Raw genomic sequence first — 20326 nt, forward strand, 5'->3', positions numbered from 1 at the left:
TCATTGTGATGAAACAAAGTTACCTCTTGTCTCGATATGTACCACAGAAATTGGATTAAACGACACTCAAGACTTGGTGGAAACTAATTCACAATCAGATCCGCCTCCGAAGTTTTCTTCATCCACAATTAAAGTTATTCAGGTGTCTAATGGTGACATCAAATCAAAAACGTCGCAATCGCATCAGATTGTTGTCAACAATAAATCTGCAGTGAGTATTTCTGCTCAATACAACCAATGCAAATGTCCTACCGTTGTTTCCACTGTCACAAAGTCTGATGATGTTATAGATTTTGTTAAAGAGAAACTTTGTTCAAACGATGTTGGTTCGTTTCAATGTCCATCTACTGTTCTCACATCAGAACAAAATCAAAGAATCAGTTCAGACTCTACGACAACCACCAGTGTTGGAATCGACAACACCTTGACTTCTGTTGACATAACATCCAGGTCAAGTCCACGAAAGCGTTCTAGGAAATATAAATTTGTTGCTTGCAATATATGCAATTTGCGAGTAACTACCCCTCATATTGAAGATCACATGCGAATACACACAGGAGAGAAACCGTTTCAATGCAAGTATTGCAATAGACAGTTTCATTCTTCACCATCCCTGATAGCACACAGAAGAACGTGCAATGATGAGATGTCTAATCAGTGTCCACATTGTGGTAGACAATTCACTTATCACAAACAATTTAAAAACCACATTAGAATTCACACAAGAAAGAAAAGGCACAATTGTGAGTTTTGTAATAAATGGTTTTTCAGTTCGTACGATTTGGAGAGACACAAAAGGGTACACACAGGGGAGAGGCCATTCAAGTGTTCAGAATGCGGCAAACGATTTACTCAAATTGGGGCACTCAACAGACATTCCAAGATTCATGCACTATTGAGTCAATAACAATATCTGGTCTAATATTTCTCAATTTTTCCTTCGAAAGGGTCTTTCCACAAGATTGTTTTGTTGTTATATCATAAATATATTCAACTAACAAATCATAGAATAAGCTCCAACTATTTGGTACTCGCCCCTACTAGCGGATGATTAGCCCCACTAATAGCATTCATTGTTTTAAAAAAATGCTGCGCTCATTTCAAATGGAAACTTTTGAGTGCTTTGTTTGCTCGTAACATTTGAGCAACAAATTAATGTTTTTGTTTGTTTTGATGTTTGATGTCCCTGTTTGTTGTTTAGGACGCTGAGTTTAAACATGGCCCAAATTTTTGGCTGCAGACTAAAATCACTGACAGTTGATCCTATTTTTGATTTTCTTGCTTTTTAAACTGACGAATTTTTCAACTGTGAATCTGAGGTCGGTCCAAAGGTAAATAATTTTTTTAATTGGAAAGTGATTACACGCTTTGATTAAATCATCGGAACCGTTGCAACGCACTAAAGGCCGACACACAAATTTCGTCACATTGTGGCCTTTCTCGACACTTTTAAAGGATGATCATATCCATTCACATGTTGTATTTTATTACTCAACTGTGTCAAGCAAGGGAAGATCAAGCGCTGGAAAATACCACAACGGCAGATGCAATCTCCACTTCATGGATATTGTAGATTGCTTGTGACGTCACAAAAGTTGCTTCATTGCTGATTATTATTCTTCCATTCTTGATTATTGTTAGTTCTTCCAATTAGGAAATGTGTTTCTCCATTCCTAGACATATGACATTCCTGTTTTCAAGATCCCTGTTTTGTCAATTATGATGCAATTTGCTCATGCTTCTCTTCTAATCGAAACCTTCATAGGATTCACGAAACAAATGTCAATTTCCAAGTTATTTCAGATTGTATGAAAGGAAGTAATGTTCACATTCAATTCATTCACAATCATGTATTAACATTCAGGTTACGAAGAAATGTTCAAAGACATCATTTTGTATACTGGGAACTTTAAAAGTACGAAAATCTGGTTCGGAACTTTTACTGAAATGATTGCAGAAGTTGTCAGGTATCTTCAGTGGTCGTCATCAGTTCCATTGGTTTGCTTTGTAACCGAGTGGTTAGAACTCCGGTTTAATATTTGAAAGTGCAGCGGTTCGACACCGCTTAAGAGCATGTGGCTGTGTCGTTGGCAAGACACTTAAAGGTACACACGAAGATTGGTTTCTTTGTCTTTCTGTCACTTAATATAAATCTTCAATCACAGCGTGTAAGCCTGAATACAACAAAAAGTTGACAGTTGACAAACTTCATCAAATCTCTTGTTAAATGTCCAAGTGCCAACTGGACTTCAATCATTTCAGTCATGCCATTTTCATCAATGTTGTTTGTTATTGCTGCAAATTTATGGAAATTGTGTGATTATGGGAATTATTCTTTACTATGATATGTATTGAATCATGGCGGCCATGCCAACATCGTCATCATTATTATGTTCCTTCCTCATACTGAGGGTTGGATATAATGCGCCATTGTTCTCGACCATGAACTGTTCGTACTGCATTTTCATAACTTAATTTTGTCCATTTAGTGATGTTTGATGTCCAAATCATTCTTGGTCTACCATTATTTCTTTTACCGTCCGTTGATCTTCCCTTCTATTAATGATCTTTGTAACGAGTTTTGCCTTATTGTGTGTCCAAAATATTTCAATTTTCCTCTTTTGACTATTTCTAAGAGAATTTTGCTTGAATTGAGTTTGGATAGTACTTCATTGTTTGTGATCTTTTGTTTCCATGAAATTTTTAACATTTGCCTGTATGACCAGAGCTCGAAGGCATCGATCCGTTTTTCCATTTTTTGTGACACTGTCCAAGTTTCAGAGTTGTATAAAAGGGTTGACCAGATATAGCATTTTAATATCCTTTGACGAATAGATAAATTTAAACCAGTGTTTCTCAAACTTTTTTAGTCCATTGCCCCCTTTTCGTTATTGAAATAAAATTTTGCCCCCCTAATTCTGTCAAGTAAAATAAACATTGAACAGAGTGATAGACAAATTTAGTTTTGGGAATTTAATCAACGAAATTGACAGTAACATGATAATGTTCAATGGGATGGATGAGCTTGGCTATGGCGACATCTTCGTAAGATATATATAAAGTAGGAAACGACAAAATCCACATTCTAGCTTCTTTCAAGAGAAGCTCATATTTGCCAGTAACCTGGCACCAAAACAAATCGTATCGATCATTTCTGAATTTCACTCTTGTCTTGCCTCATCATCTGTTTGCATATCAATGAACTGCTCTTGAAGTTCCACTTCTACAGTATGTCTGTAGGTTCGGTAGAAAATGGTTGTACCACCCAGTTTGAAACATGGAGGTCCACGAGATATGCAAAGCGAAGTTTCATGTCTTTATGAAGCATATCTAAATGTGAGCAGTATTTTTGCCGTTGCTCTTCTGTAATAACATTCTCGCTCCAATTGGGAAACTGAGTTAAGACATTTTGACCTGAACTTTTATCTTGTTGTGCATTAAAGATGCTTGATTCCCGAATATCTGTGAGAAGATTGAGCGCAAATTTCTTCTTGTTCTCATATTATGAACAAAACGCACATATCCAAGCAGCAGCAGCGATACATTGTCGGTCAAGTTGGATTCATCTATTTGCAGTAAATGGTTTGCGCGTTGGACTGTTATTGGTGGATTGATAAATTGGCCCCGTTCGAGTGTTTTCGCCCCCCGATCGCCCCCTTTGATTTTTTCGCCCCCCTGGCACTCGAAATCACCCCCAGGGGAGGGGGCGATTTCGCCCACTTTGAGAAACGCTGATTTAAACTTTGATTGATTAAAACATTCATGTCAACGTGCAACTTAAAATTTGAGTATATTATAGTCTTTATGTATATTTCCTGTGACTTTTGAGTTTCTTTGTATTATTGTTACCATCCAAATAACGGACCAGATTTTGGCACTTGTGCTGGAAATCGAAAAAGTGTCCGGCAACACTAGAACAATGAGAAAGATTTGTCATGTTCTGAACGTAAACTCAGGAGTTTTGCCGAGATTTCAGTGATCACACTTCGGCAATTTGGATTCTCAAAATTATCATTTCAAATGAATATAAAGTGAATTTAGCTTAGAGTTTAAGATCGAAACTACATTGGCCTTCAGTCAGGCCTCCAGTTCGCACGTTGTCAATGCCTGTCTTCTTCTTGCTGATGAGGCAGCAACTCGGGCAACATCTCCCAATTGTTGCAACCAGTGCAATGTTTTCATATCAGGCCTATGAGATCCACATGTTCTGCAAGTCGAAACACTGGACAGTGATTTATGATGTGCTGTGCTGTTTGACGTTCGCCACAAACACAGGCTGATGAGTCACATAAACCCGAGGAAAACATGTTGTGTTTAAAACGACCAACACCAGTACGGAGGCGATTTAAAGTCACCCATTCTTTTTTGGCAGGTCTGAACCAGGTGGTACTTTTGTGTCTGGTGTGACTTGGAACTGGTTGGGCTTTGAGATGGTTTCCCAGCAGTCTCTCCATGACTTCATAATGTCGATTTAATCTTCATGAAGCGCCACAACATATTGAGAAAAGGGCGCCTGGAAGGCAGGCATTGATGCGTGAACTGTTGTATAGAGATAGCTATGTGTTGCGTATAGCGACTCATCTATAAACGCCCTGGCAACGTGCTAACCTCAAATAATGTCTGGAGGCTGCCGTAACATATTTTAAACTCAAATGTGAAATTATAGTTTTGAGAATCCGAACTTTCCAAGTTTGATCAATTGTGGGATCACTCAATCTCAAATAATTGCAAAACTTCTAGTTTCATGTTAAAAACATGCTCATTTTTTCTTTTAGCTATTTTTGCCACATGCTCTTTGCATTTTTAGCACAACAAGTCTAGTCCATTATTTGTGTTGCTCAAAATCACACAAAATATACACAAAGACTATTTAACTACTGCTATTCAAACTTGAAGCTTGCACGTTCTCATGGCCTGTGTGTATAAACCCCCATGACATCATGTTACCCATTTGACGAAAGTTGCGAGTTTCAGTTGCGTAAACAAAGACATAACAACCATTACTGCTGTACCAATAGTAGCAATGGTGGTACAATTGTGACCAACTTCCAGTGGCTCAGTGATTCTTATCCCGGTTTCACAAAGGGCGTCTGCGTGTATCTTCCATTCAAAAATGTACAAAATCAGTTTGTTATTGTTTACTTAGTCTGTTTGCGATTACTTCCGGAAGGCTATACCTGGATTCTTGAATGCTCAACTTCTAGATAATGAATCGGACAAGGCACAATTGTGTCAAGGTTTTGCTGCTTTGCACTTGCAATTCAGATTTCGTCTGTGAAGCATTGATTTCCAAACGTAGACTTACCACATGTTTGCTTATTCTGCTTCATCTGTGTGACTTTCAATTTACTCGTTTAAGGATAACACTGCTGATTTCCGACTTCCGTTTTATTACAAGTAATTTTGACTACTTTCTTTTTTATTGCCAAGGTTTTTGTTTTCATAAAGTAGGAAATTTATTAAATGTTTTTTTATGTTCATGAATTAACGCTCTAATCACCTCTACCCGATGGAAATTCCCGAAGACGTGCGTGACAACATAATCCTTGAAGCACTGGCCCAGTTTCGCTATGACGTCATGAAAGAAATCTACCAAATTAAGGAAGTACTGAAGGAATCCTTAATCGGGAGATCTGATTCGCCATGCCAGTTCGATGCTGAAAAGTCATTGCTAGCAAAAAGCAGCGATTCTAACGATCAAAGCGATTATGGAGAAATGAGACACATCGATAACCAGAACTCTGATACACAGAGCACGAAAAACGTTCACAGTGACGAAGGTATTTCTTTGAAGAAACAATTTGCAAAACTCATCCCTGGGCATTCATTGGACTTCTCGATTGGAAATGACTCTGATTATGACGAAACAAGCTCATCGTTTATTTGCTCCTCTGACTTTGGAACAAACGGAAATCAGGACTCTGCTCAAACAAAATCAAATAAAATGTCAATATTTTCTCAATCTGCAACAGAAAGCATTTCATGCACTGATGGTGACATAGTTTCGAAGGCGTCACCATCTTGTAAGGAAATTAACGTAAGATCAATTGCGAGTAGTTCCACCAGGCACGACGATTTCGAGTCCGATGCTGTTGCCGGCACTATAACTAACCTTATAGAACGGAACAATTTCGTTAAAGAGGAACTTTGTACTGCTTCATCAAATGAACCCTATCCGTTTCCATTTCAATCTGTTGCCACTCTCACAATTGGACAAAGGGGTCCATTTAGAGTGGGCTCTTTAGATGTCTTGACCCCAAATGATGTAACATCGAAATCAGGCACCTCGAAGCATCACAGGAAATATAAACTTGTAACTTGCAAAATATGCGACAAGCAAGTGATAAAAACTAACTTTAAAGTCCACATGCGAACACACACAGGAGAGAAACCTTACAAGTGTGAGTATTGTGATAAACAATTTTCTTCTTTGCCTTCACTGACAGTCCACATGCGAACACACACAGGAGAGAAACCTTACAAGTGTCAGTATTGTGATAAACAATATTCCTCTTCATCTTCACTGGCAGTCCACATGCGAACACACACAGGAGAGAAACCTTACAAGTGTGAGTATTGTGATAAACAATTTTCCTCTTCGCCTTCACTGACAATTCACAGAAGGACCCACACTGGTGCGAAGCCATACCAGTGCTCACAATGCGGAAAAAGATTCTCTCAAATCTCAAACCTGAAAGTACATTCCAAGATCCACAAATCACGAGATGATTATTAACTTGGTATGTTGCCAAATCTATGATCTTTATGTTTGAACGCAATTTTTGAAACTGAGCTATTGCTTGGTTAATGTAATCAAAGATTAAAGAGCCCAAAATGTTGATACTAAACTCCTGTTCAGCAAGCAAACGTTTCGAAAACTATACTGTCTTCATCTTCAGTGCTATAAATGTAAGCAATGCTATAAGCATGAGGCATATCGGATTGTTACGTCATCGTTGTCATTGTCTTAGTTGTACCAAATCCTAATGACATCATAACAATTTAAAGGTGACATCACTGAAGAGTTTTTGCTGTTAGTGATTGAATTTCTCTCTATTGGCCCGGTTATATAGTTAATGTTGTTAAGCTGTTGCTTGTGTTTTATGACAAACTTATTTAAAATAAATATTAACAAAAAGGGTGTAGCAATGACTTAAACATGCTTTGCAACTCATATGGAAGTTAAACGATAAATACTATTATTACTACAAAAAGTGCTAAATGAGAAACTAAAATTCCATGCATAACAAATTACATGAAATTCAATTACTAGGCTACTCACTGAAAACGTCAATAGCCCGTTTCACAGTGGGATCATCAGAAGGTACTTATTCAAATAGAATATTCTATTTAAGTAAGTTCCTTCTAATGGTCCTGTGTGATTTTTTTGTTCCATTTGTTCAATACTTTTTGCTATTAAACTCGGTCGCCAACTCAGTCACCAATTTAAAGAGGAATTTTTTTAAAACGATGTTGGTTCGTCTCAATGTGCATCTGCTCGTATTTTGACATCAGGACAAGATCATAGACTCTGTTCAGACTCTACGACCGCCACTAATGTTGGAATCGACAAAACTTTAGCTTCTATTGAGGTATCAACAAACTCAAGTCTACCAAAGCGTTGTCCACCAAAGTCAAGTCCTCCAAAAAATATGAATTTGTCACTTGCAATATATGCGATGCGCGAGTAACAACCACCAATATTGAAGATCACATGCGAATACATACAGGAGAGAAACTTAACATTTATTCAAGTATTGCAATAGACGATTTCATTTTTCACCATCCCTGATAGCACACAGAAGAACGTGCATTGATGAAAAGTCTCGTCAGTGTCCACATTGTGGTAAACAATTCACGTGGGCCGCAGAAAACTTACAACTCACATGCAAATCCACAGAAGAAGGAAACCGCACAAGTGTGGTTATTGTGATAAACGGTTTTCCTGTCTAAGCCACTTGATATTTCACAGAAGGGTACACACAGGGGAGAGGCATTTCAAGTGTTCACAATGCGGTAAAGGATTCACTCTATCTTCGCATGTCATTAGACATTCCAAGATTCATGCACTGCAAACTCTATAGCAAGTATGTTGTCAAACTTGTGCTCAATTTTTATGGTCACCTTCAAGTCAAAGGATTATTCTAAATACATCGTAAAGATTGAGATGTAGCTGAATGGAAGAATACAATTTTGAATTTACCTAATCACTGGTTGTCATTCCCCGCTTTGCTACGTCGTAGGCAGACACCTGCTGTTATTATATCCATGAAATCAATTATAAAACAGTCGTTGGTTTGATTCCACGTGTTATTTAGATAAATTTACCTTTCCAGAAGAACGGGGAAAGATTCTTGCACAACACAATGATACAATTGCCATGCGCTGTCGATTGTTTGTATCACAAAGCAATCTTACATGCACGGCGAGAACGGTTCCAATCTTTCTGTTACTTCAAGACTTAGTTCTCATTGTGGTAATATTACAAATAACTGCTTGAACTTGAAAGAGGCGCTTGTACTACTTTACCATGCTAAATCATACCATCAACACTTATATGAGATTTTATTTATTTTAATTTTGCTGATAGATAATTAAAATTCCAAAGCAAAACGTATTATTCATTTTCTTATCAATGCATAGTGTCCTGAATAGAGTTGATGCTGTGTTGTTTTTCGTTTTCTTGCCAGTAGTTGCAACATGTATTTTGTTTTTTTCTAGGGTTGTGTATTTGGGTAATGTTAATTAAAGTATTAAGTGCTTCATCATGTCGTTTGAACATTTCTTCCCTCTGGAATCCTCGATGAATTACTGGGTGACCAAATCCTCGTCGTGTTACTAAATTTTCGATATTTTTTGTCTTGAAATTTTAAATTTGCTGTGTAAAACAGCCTATAGACTTGAAAGATTTCATTAAAGTTAGTCATTGAAGATTTGCGAGATGAACAGAATTTGTCAATATTTCGAACTTTTTTTATAGCGCAATGTAATATTGTGAGGTCTGGAGAAATTTCCATCAAAAAGTGCTCTTTGTGCGTTTTCTTTACAATACTTGGCTTCATCGATGAAGAGTTGATTCTATGTAATTTTCATTTTATTGCAAGTAATAATGAGCCTTTTGTTTAGAGTTGTGTTTTGGTAATGTTAATGAACTTAGGTGCTTTTCGTCATGTCTGTCAGTCAACATTTCCAACAGCCTTGCCACTGGGAAATCCCCGATAAATCAAAGGATGACAGAATCCTTGAAGCATTGGCACAGTTTCGCCATGATGTCATGAAAGAGATCTTCCAAATCAAAGAAGCTCTGAAAGAATCCTTGATCTGTAGATCCGAGTCGCAGTGTCATGTTGATCATCTAAAGACATCGATGTTTAATGGCTGTGAAACTAAGAATGAAACTGATTTCCAAGGAAAAAATTCAGTGGTTGATCAAAACATACATGAACAGAGCTTGAAAGATTTTCTTGACGAACAAAGTGATTCTTCGAAGCTTGAATCACTAGAAACTGTGCGTGGTCTTTCAATGGACATTTCAGATTTAGCATCTCATTGTGACGAAACAAAGTTGCCTCTTGTCTCGAGATGTACTACAGACACTGGAACAAACGATTCTCAGCACTATGTGGAAGCTAATTCACGATCAGATCCACCTTCGAATTTGTCTCCATCCAGGATCGAAGTTATTCAAGTATCTGGTTGTGATGTCATATCAGAAACGTCACCATCGAATCAGACAGTTGTCAACAGTAAATCTACTGTGAGTATTTCTGCTCAAGACAACCACTTTGAACCTTGTGCTGTCGTCTCCACTGTATCAAAGCCTGAGTTTGCCATGGATTTTGTTAAAGAGGAAATTTGCTCAAACGATATTGGTTCGTTTCCATGTCAATCTATTCCTGTTCTCACATCAGAACAAAATCATAGATTCAGTTCAGACTCTACGACAACTTCCAGTGCTGGAATCGACAACACATTGATCTCTGTTGACGTAACATCAAGCTCAAGTTCACCAAACCGTTCCAGTAAATATGAATTTATTACTTGCAGTATATGCCCCACAGACATTGGAATAAACGACTCTCAGCACTTTGTGGAAACTAATTCACAACCAGATCCGGCTCCGAATTTTTCTTCATCTAAGATTGAAGTTCTTCAAGTATCCGCTTGTGACGTCACACCAGCACTCTCATCATTCCATGACGTCGTCGTCAACAATAAATCTACAGCGAGTGATTCTGCTCAAGACAACCACTTCAAATCTTGTGCTGTTGTCTCCACCTTAACAAAGCCTGAGTATCCCATACATTTTGTTAAAGAGGAACTTTGTTTAAACGATTTCTGTTCATTTCAATGTCAATCTGCTCCTGTCCTCACTTCAGAACAAAATCATAGATTCAGTTCAGACTCTACGACAACCACCAGTGTTGGAATCGACAACACATTGACCTCTGTTGACGAAACATCAAGGGCATGTTCGCCAAACCGTCCCAAAAAAGTTGAATTTGTTGCTTGCAATATATGCAATATACGAGTAGCATCCACCCATGTTGACAATCACATGAGAATACACACAGGAGAGAAACCTTATCAATGTAATTATTGTTATAGACAGTTTGATTCTTCATCATCTTTGATAGCACACAAAAGAACGTGCATTGGTGCGAAGTCTCGTCAGTGTCCACATTGTGATAAAGAATTCACTGACCACAGAGAACTTACAGCTCACATTAAAATCCACACAAAAAAGAAAACGCACAAGTGTGAGTATTGTGACAAACTTTTTTTCCATCTGTGGTTATTGAAGAGACACAGAAGGATGCACACAGGGGAGAAACCATTCAAGTGTTTAGAATGTGGCAAACGATTCCCTCGATCCTGGTCTCTTAAAACACATTCCAAGACTCATGCACTATCGAGTCAATAACAGGTATGTGGTCAAATTTATGTTGGTGATATTTTTCAACTTTTGGTTCAAAAATATTTTTTCACAAGATTTTTATCGTTATATCATAAATATCTTCAAACAATAAATCATAGAACAAGCTAGAATTCTTTGGTACTTGCCCTTACTAGCGGATTATTAGCCCCCACTAATAATGTTGCGCTTATTTCAAATGGAAACTTTTGAGTGCTTTGTTTGCTTGTAACATTTGTGCAACAAATTTATGTTTTTGTTTGTTTTGATTTTTGGTGTCCCTGTTTTTTTGTTTAGGACTCTGTTGTAAAATGGCCCAAATGTTTAGCTGCAAACTAAAATCACTGGCAGTTGATCCTATTTTTAATGTTCTTACTTTTTAAACTGACGGAGTTTTCAACTGTGAATCTGAGGTTGATACAAAGGTGAACAATTTTTTAATTGGAAAGTGATTACACTCTTTGATTAGAACATCGGAACCGTTGCAACGCACTAAAGGCCGACTCACAAATTTCGTCACATTGTGGCCTTTCTCAACACTTTTAAAGGATGATCATATCCATTGACATGTATTTTAATTCATTTTGATCCCTCAACTGTGTCAAGCAAGGGAAGATCAAACCCTGGAAAATACCACAACGGAAGATGCAATCTCCACTTCATAGATATTGTAGATTGCCTGTGACGTGACAAAAGTTGCTTCATTGCTGGTTATGCTTAAATAATGGTTGTTCTTCTAATTAAGAAATGTGTTTCTCCATTCCTAGAAATATGACATTCCTGTTCTATGAAAGTTGTATGAAAGGAAATGATGTTCACATTCAATTCATTCACAATCATGTATTAACATTCAGGTTACGAAGAAATGTTCAAATACATCATTTTGTGTTCTGGAAACTTTAGAAGTACGAAAATCTGGTTCGGGACTTTTACTGAAATGATTGCTGAAGTTGTCAGGTCGTCATCAGTGCCATTGGTGTGCTTTGTACCTGAGTGGTTAGAACTCCGGTTTAACTTTTGAAAGTGCACCGGTTCGACACCGCTTAAGAACATGTGGCTGTGTCATTGGCAAGACACTTAAAGGTACACACAAAGATTGGCTTCTTTGTCTTTCTGTTCACTTAATATAAATCTTCAATCACAGGGTGTAAGCCTGAATACAACAAAAAGTTGGCAGTTGACAAACTTCATCAAATCTCTTGTTAAATATCCAAGTGCCAACTTGACTTCAACGATTTCAGTCATGCCATTTCATCAACGTTGTTTGTTATTGCTGCAAATTTATGGAAGTTGTGTGATTATGGGAATTATTCTTTACTATAATATGTATTGAAACATGGCGACCATGTCAACATCATCATCATCATTATGTTCCTTTCTCATACTGAGGGTTGGATATAATGCGCCATTGTTCTCAACCATAAGCTGTTCGTACTGCATTTTCATAACTTAATTTTGTCCATTTAGTGATGTTTGATGTCCAAATCATTCTTGGTCTGCCTTTACTTCTTTTACCGTTTATCTTGCCTTCTATTAATGATCTTTGTAACGAGTTTTGCCTTATTGTGTGTCCAAAATATTTCAATTTTCCTCTTTTGACTATTTGTAAAAGAATTTTGCTTGAATTGAGTTTGGATAATACTTCATCGTTTGTGATCTTTTGTTTCCATGAAATTTTTAACATTTGCCTGTATGACCAGAGCTCGAAGGCATCGATCCGTTTTTCCATTTTTTGTGACACTGTCCAAGTTTCAGAGTTGTATAAAAGGGTTGACCAGATATAGCATTTTAATATCCTTTGACGAATAGATAAATTTAAACCAGTGTTTCTCAAACTTTTTTAGTCCATTGCCCCCTTTTCGTTATTGAAATAAAATTTTGCCCCCCTAATTCTGTCAAGTAAAATAAACATTGAACAGAGTGATAGACAAATTTAGTTTTGGGAATTTAATCAACGAAATTGACAGTAACATGATAATGTTCAATGGGATGGATGAGCTTGGCTATGGCGACATCTTCGTAAGATAGAGTCGAAGATCATCCGGTTTATGAACTAGCAAGCAATTTCTTTGCTTTGAAAGCATCAATGTCACAGCCGAAAACCCCTTTTCAACTATATATAAAGTAGGAAACGACAAAATCCACATTCTAGCTTCTTTCAAGAGAAGCTCATATTTGCCAGTAACCTGGCACCAAAACAAATCGTATCGATCATTTCTGAATTTCACTCTTGTCTTGCCTCATCATCTGTTTGCATATCAATGAACTGCTTTTGAAGTTCCACTTCTACAGTATGTCTGCAGGTTCGGTAGAAAATGGTTGTACCACCCAGTTTGAAACATGGAGGTCCACGAGATATGCAAAGCGAAGTTTCATGTCTTTATGAAGCATATCTAAATGTGAGCAGTATTTTTGCCGTTGCTCTTCTGTAATAACATTCTCGCTCAAATTGGGAAACTGAGTTAAGAAATTTTGACCTGACCTTTTATCTTGTTGTCCATTAATGCGCAAATTTCTTCTTGTTCTCATATTATGAACAAAACGCACATATCCAAGCAGCAGCAGCGATACATTGTCGGTCAAGTTGGATTCATCTATTTGCAGTAAATGGTTTGCGCGTTGGACTGTTATTAGCGTGTTGGACTGTTATTGGTGGTTTGATAAATTCGCCTCTTTCGAGTGTTTTCGCCCCCCGATTGCCCACTTTGATTTTTTCGCCCCCCTGGCACTCGAAATCGCCCCCAGGGGGCGATTTCGCCCACTTTGAGAAACGCTGATTTAAACTTTGATTGATTAAAACATTCATGTCAACGTGCAACTTAAAATTTGAGTATATTATAGTCTTTGTGTATATTTCCTGTGACTTTGAGTTTCTTTGTACTATTGTTACCATCCAAATAACGGACCAGATTTTGGCACTTGTGCTGGAAATCAAAAAAGTGTCTGGCAACACTAGAACAATGAGAAAGATTTGTCATTTTCTGAACGTAAACTCAGGAGTTTTGCCGAGATTTCAGTGATCACACTTTGGCAATTTGGATTCTCAAAATTATCATTTCAAATGAATATAAAGTGAATTTAGCTTAGAGTTTAAGATCGAAACTACATTGGCCTTCAGTCAGGCCTCCAGTTCGCACGTTGTCAATGCCTGTCTTCTTCTTGCTTATGAGGCAGCAATTCGGGCAGCATCTCCCAATTGTTGCAACCAGTGCAATGTTTTCATATCAGGCCTATGAGATCCACATGTTCTGCAAGTCGAAACACTGGACAGTGATTTATGATGTGCTGTGCTGTTTGACGTTCGCCACAAACACAGGCTGATGAGTCACATAAACCCGAGGAAAACATGTTGTGTTTAAAACGACCAACACCAGTACGGAGGCGATTTAAAGTCACCCATTCTTTTTTGGCAGGTCTGAACCAGGTGGTACTTTTGTGTCTGGTGTGACTTGGAACTGGTTGAGTTTTGAGATGGTTTCCCAGCAGTCTCTCCATGACTTCATAATGTAGATTTAATCTTCATGAAGCGCCACAACATATCGAGAAAAGGGCGCCTGGAAGGCAGGCATTGATGTGTGAACTGTTGTATAGAGATAGCTATGTGTTGCGTATAGCGACTCATCTATAAACGCCCTGGCAACGTGCTAACCTCAAATAATGTCTGGAGGCTGCCGTAACAGATTTTAAACTCAAATGTGAAATTATAGTTTTGAGAATCCGAACTTTCCAAGTTTGATCAATTGTGGGATCACTCAATCTCAAATAATTGCAAAACTTCTAGTTTCATGTTAAAAACATGCTCATTTTTTCTTTTAGCTATTGTGTATAGCTAAAAGAAAAAAAATAATAAATTGTGTATTTACTTATTTGTTGGTTCTCATCCCCCGCTCAGCTATGTCGTAGACGTTCACCCGTTTCAAGCTGTAATTATAGCCATGAAATCAATTATAGATAGGTGATTGCTTTGTTACTACGTGTTATACATTTACTTTTCCAGAAGAACGTGGAAAGATTCCTTCACAACACCACAATGAAAGAATCGTTATGCGCTGTCGATTGTTTGCATCACATAACAATCTCAAATGCACGACTAGAACGGTTCCAATGTTTCTGTTACTTCAAGATTTGGTTTTCATTGTGGTAATATTACAAATAACTGTTTGAACTTGAAAGAGGCGCTTGTACTACTCTACCACATTGAATTATACCATCAACACTTATATGAGATTTTATTTATTTTAATTGTCGCTCTACCACATTGAATTATACCATCAACACTTATATGAGATTTTATTTATTTTAATTGTCGTGTTCTGTGTTTTCCAAGCAAGGCATTTCTGGAACTGGCTTTTCAATGTTTTTATTTGATTTCTGGAGGTTTTGTGCAATAAAAAAAAAAATTTAGCTTATTTGCACCCAGTTCTGCATTTCGATTTCTGATGCAACTTCTTAGAACCTGAAAATTATTCCAATTCCAGGTTTTAGTCCCGATTTACTTTGATATTTTCCATCTGGCTGCATACATTTTAAAAGGGAACTATAAATTTATATATATTTTGTTGCAAAACAAAGCGTTTTGGTCATCATTAATGAGTATCATTTAAAAATGATGCTGATCTTGAAAAAATTTTTGATCGGATTTTGTCAGCATTTTTAAACTAGATTATTTTACATGAAACAGATCTATGCTGATAGATCATTAAAATTCCAAAGCAAAACGTTTTATGCTTTTTTTTCAATGCTTAGTTTCCTGAATAAAGAGTTGATACTGTGTTGTTTTTCGTTTTCTTGCCAGTAGTTGTATCATGTGATTTGTTTTTTCTAGGGTTGTGTATTTGGGTAATGTTAATTAAAGTATTGAGTGCTTCATCATGTCGCTTGAACATTGCTTCCCTCTGGAATCCTCGATGAATTACTGGGTGAACATTGACCAAATCCTCAAAGTGTGAATGAAGTTCCGATATTTTTTGTCTTGTAATGTTCAATTTGCTGTATAAAAAAGCCTGTAGACTTGAAAGATTTCATGAAAGTTAGTCATTGATGCTTTGCGAGATGAACGGAGTGTTAATATTTCGAACTTTTGTTCATAGCGCAATGTAATATTGTGAGATCTAGAGAAATTTCCAGCAAAAGTGCTATTTGTGTGTTTTCTTTGCAATACTCGGTTTCCTCAATGAAGAGTTGATTCTATTTAATTTTCATTTTATTGGAAGTAATAATAAGCGTTTTGTTTAGAGTTGTGTTTTGGTAATGTTAATGAACTTAGGTGCTTCGTCATGTCTGTCAGTCAACATTTCCAACAGCCTTGCCACTGGGAAATCCCTGATGAATCGCGTGATGACAGAATCCTCGAAGCATTGGCGCAGTTTCGCCATGATGTCATGAAAGAGATCTTTCAAATCAAAGAAGCTCTGAAAGAATCCTTGATCTGTAGATCGGAGCCGCAGTGTCATGTTGATCATCTAAAGACATCGATGTTTAATGGTGGTGAGACTGAGAATGAAACTGATTTCCAAGGAATGAGGTCAATGGTTGATCAAAACATACGTGAACAGAGATTGAAAGATTTTCTTGACGAACAAAGTGATTCTTCGAAGCTTGAATCACCAGAACCTGTGTGTGGTGTTTCAATGGACATTTCAGATTCAGCATCTCAATGTGATGAAACAAAGTTGCCTCTTGTCTGCAGACGCACCACAGACACTGGAACAAATGACTCTCAGCACTTTGTGGAAACTAATTTACGATCAGATCCGCCTCCGAATTTTTCTCCATCTAGGATTGAAGTCAGACAACTATCTGATTATGACGTGATATCAGAAACGTCACCATTGCATAAGATCGTCGTCAACAATAAATCTACTGCAAGTATTTTTGCTCAAGACGAACACTTTGAACCTTGTGCTGTTGTTTCCACCGCTACAAAGCCTGAGTATGCCATAGATTTTGTTAAAGAGGAACTTTGTTCAAACGATGTTGGTTCGCCTCAATGTCCGTCTGCTCCTGTTCTCACATCAGAACAAAATCATGGATTTAGTTCAGACTCTACGACAACCACCACTGTTGGAATCGACAACGTCTTGACTTCTGTTGACATAACATCAAAGTCAAGCCCACGAAAGCGTTCCAGGAAATATGAATTTGTTACTTGCAAAGTTTGCAATGCGCGAGAAACAATCAACAATATTAATGTTCACATGCGAACACACACAGGAGAAAAAGTTTGTATATGTGCGTATTGTGATAAACAGTTTTATTCTTCATCTTCTTTGATAGCACACAGAAGAATGTGCACTGTTGAGAAGTCTCATCAATGTCCACATTGTTTTAAAGAATTCACTTACCTCAAAAAACTTACTGATCACATGCGTATCCACACAACAAAAAAAATCATCAGAACCAAATCAGAACCAAATCATAGATTCAGTTCAGACTCTACAACCGCCACAGTTGGAATCGACACCTTGACCTCTGTTGACATAACATCAAGGTCAAGTTCACCAAAGCGTCCCAAAAAAGTTGAATTTGTTGCTTGCAATATATGCAGTGTGCGAGTAGCAACCACTCATATTGAAGATCACATGCGAATACACACAGGGGAGAAACCTTATCAATGTGATTATTGCGATAGACAGTTTCATTCTTCACCATCCTTGATAGCACACAGACGAACGTGCATTGATGAGGAGTCTCGTCAGTGTCCGTATTGTGTTAAAGAATTCACTGACCACAAAGAACTTACAGCTCACATGCTAATCCACACAAAAAAGAAAACTCACAAGTGTGAGTATTGTGATGAACGGTTCTTCCATCCGTGCTCATTGAAGAGACACATAAGGATGCACACAGGGGAGAGGCCATTCAAGTGTTCAGAATGTGGCAAAAGATTTGCCCGAGCCTGGGATCTTAAAAGACATTCCAAGACCAAGATTCATGCACTATCGAGTCAATAACAGGTATGTGGTCAAATTTATGTTTAGTAATGTTTCTCAGTTTTTGCTTCGAAAGTATTTTTTCACAAGATTTTTATCGCTTTATCATAAATATCTTCAAACGATAAATCATAGAACAAGCTCCAATTGTTTGGTACTCGCCCCTACTAGCGGATTATTAGCCCCCACTAATAATGTTGCGCTTATTTCAAATGGGAACTTTTGAGTGCTTTGTTTGCTCGTAACATTTGGCCAACAAATTTATGGTTTTTGTTTGTTTTGATTGTTGATGTCCCTGTTTGTTGTTTAGGACTCTGAGTTTAAAAATGGCCCAAATGTTTAGCTGCATACTAAAATCACTGGCAGTTGATCCTATATTTGATTTTCTTTCTTTTTAAACTGACGGATTTTTCAATTGTGAATCTGAGGTTGATGCAATTTAGGTAAACATTAAACATTTTTTTATAATTGGAAAGGGATTACACGCTTTGATTAAAACATTGGAACCGTTGCCGACACACAAAGGCCGACACACAAAGGCCGAACAAAGGCCGACACACAAATATCGTCACATTGTGGCTTTTCTCAACACTTTTAAAGGATGATCATATCCATTGACATGTTGTATTTTATTACATTTTTATCCCTCAACTGTGTCAAGCAAGGGAAGATCAAGTGTTGGAAAATACCATAATGGCAGATGCAATCTCCACTTCATAGATATTGTACAATGTACATTGCCTGTGACGTCACAAAAGTTGCTTCACTGCTGGTTATTGTTAAATAATGGTTGTTCTTCTAATTAAGAAATGTGTTTCTCCTTTCCTAGAAATCTGACATTCTTCTCTGCAAAATCCCTTTTTTGTCAATTATGATTCAGTTTGCTCATACTTCCCTTCTAATCGAGACCTTCATATGAATCACGAAACAAATGTCAATTTCCCAGTTATTTCACGTGGTATGAAAGGAAATAATGTTCACATTCAATTCATTCACAATCATGTATTAACATTCAGGTTACGAAGAAATGTTCAAAGACATCATTTTGTATACTGGGAACTTTAAAAGTACGAAAGTCTGGTTCGGAACTTTTACTGAAATGATTGTTGAAGTTGTCAGGTCGTCATCAGTTCCATTGGTTTGCTTTGTAACCGAGTAGTTAGAACTCCGGTTCAACGTTTGAAAGTGCACCGGTTCGACACCGCTTAAGAGCATTTGGCTGTGTCGTTGGCAAGACACTTCAAGGTACACACGAAGATTGGCTTCTTTGTCTTTCTGTTCACTTAATATAAATCTTCAATCACAGGGTGTAAGCCTAAATACAACAAAAAGTTGACAGTTGACAAACTTCATCAAATCTCTTGTTAAATGTCCAAGTGTCAACTGGACTTCAATGATTTCAGTGATGCCATTTCATCAAAGTTGTGTGTTATCGTTGTAAATTTATGGAAATTATGTGATTGTTGGAATTATTCTTTGCTGTGATATGTATTGAATCATGGCGGCCATGTCAACATCATCATCATTATGTTCTTTCCTCGTGCTGAGGGTTGGATACAATGCACCATTGTTCTCGGCCATGACCTGTTTGTACTGCATTTTCATAACTTAATTTTGTCCATTTAGTGATGTTTGATGTCCAAATCATTCTTGGTCTGCCTTTGTTTCTTTTACCGTTGATCTTCCCTTCTATTAATGCAAAGAAATTTATTTTCACACGAGTAATAAATTAACTAATATAAATGCTTATGTAAATAAATTTCTTTGCATTACAATGCATGTAACCTGGTCGTTCATACCAAGCATTGTTATGGGTTTGACACCTGTCAGAAGATACTTCATTTCCCTTCAATTAATGATCTTTGTAACGAATATTGCCTTATTGTGTGTCCGAAATGCTTCAATCTTCTTTTTTTGACTATTTGTAAGAGAATTTTGCTTGAATTAAATTTTGATAATACTTCATCTGGCATCGATCCAAGTTTCAGAGTTGTATAAAAAGGTTGACCAGATATAGCATTTTAATATCCTTTGATGAATAGATAAATTTAAACTGTGATTGATTAAAACATTCATGTCAACGTGCAACTTAAAATTTGAGTATATTATAGTCTTTGTGCATATTTTCTGTGACTTTGAGTTTCTTTGTACTATTGTTACCATTCAAATAACGGACCAGATTTTGGCACTTGTGCTGGAAATCTAAAAAGCGTCTGGCAACACTAGAACAATGAGAAAGATTTGTCATTTTCTGAACGTATACTCAGGAGTTTTGCAGCGATTTCAGTCATTACATTTTGGCAAGTTGGATTCTCAAAATTATCATTTCAAACAAATATAAAGTAAATACATTGGCTTTCAGTCAGGTCTCCAGTTCGCACGTTGTCAAGGCCTGTGTGTATAGATCACTATGTATTGCATACAGCGACTAATCTGTAACGGTCTTGACAACGTGCGGACCTCAAATATTCTCTGGAGG

General features: G+C 37.2%; 1 protein-coding gene across 1 annotated transcript in view; it reads left to right on the forward strand.

The window, feature by feature from the left end:
• LOC145783589 (uncharacterized) overlaps window positions 1-19860 on the forward strand; it is a 28870-nt gene extending 9010 nt beyond the window's left edge. The window contains exons 4-12 of the mRNA XM_082595484.1: window positions 543-671; window positions 1865-1998; window positions 5147-5237; window positions 5526-6733; window positions 7854-8083; window positions 8290-8476; window positions 9158-10758; window positions 16182-17871; window positions 18864-19860. Coding sequence (XP_082451610.1) covers window positions 543-671; window positions 1865-1998; window positions 5147-5237; window positions 5526-6733; window positions 7854-8083; window positions 8290-8476; window positions 9158-10758; window positions 16182-17868 — 5267 coding nt within the window. The 3' untranslated portion in view covers window positions 17869-17871; window positions 18864-19860. The remainder of the gene's footprint in view (window positions 1-542; window positions 672-1864; window positions 1999-5146; window positions 5238-5525; window positions 6734-7853; window positions 8084-8289; window positions 8477-9157; window positions 10759-16181; window positions 17872-18863) is intronic.
• The last annotated feature ends 466 nt before the right edge of the window (window positions 19861-20326 follow it).

The sequence above is a fragment of the Aplidium turbinatum genome, chromosome 14, assembly GCF_918807975.1.
Source record: "Aplidium turbinatum chromosome 14, kaAplTurb1.1, whole genome shotgun sequence".
In the NCBI taxonomy this organism is placed as follows: domain Eukaryota; kingdom Metazoa; phylum Chordata; class Ascidiacea; order Aplousobranchia; family Polyclinidae; genus Aplidium; species Aplidium turbinatum.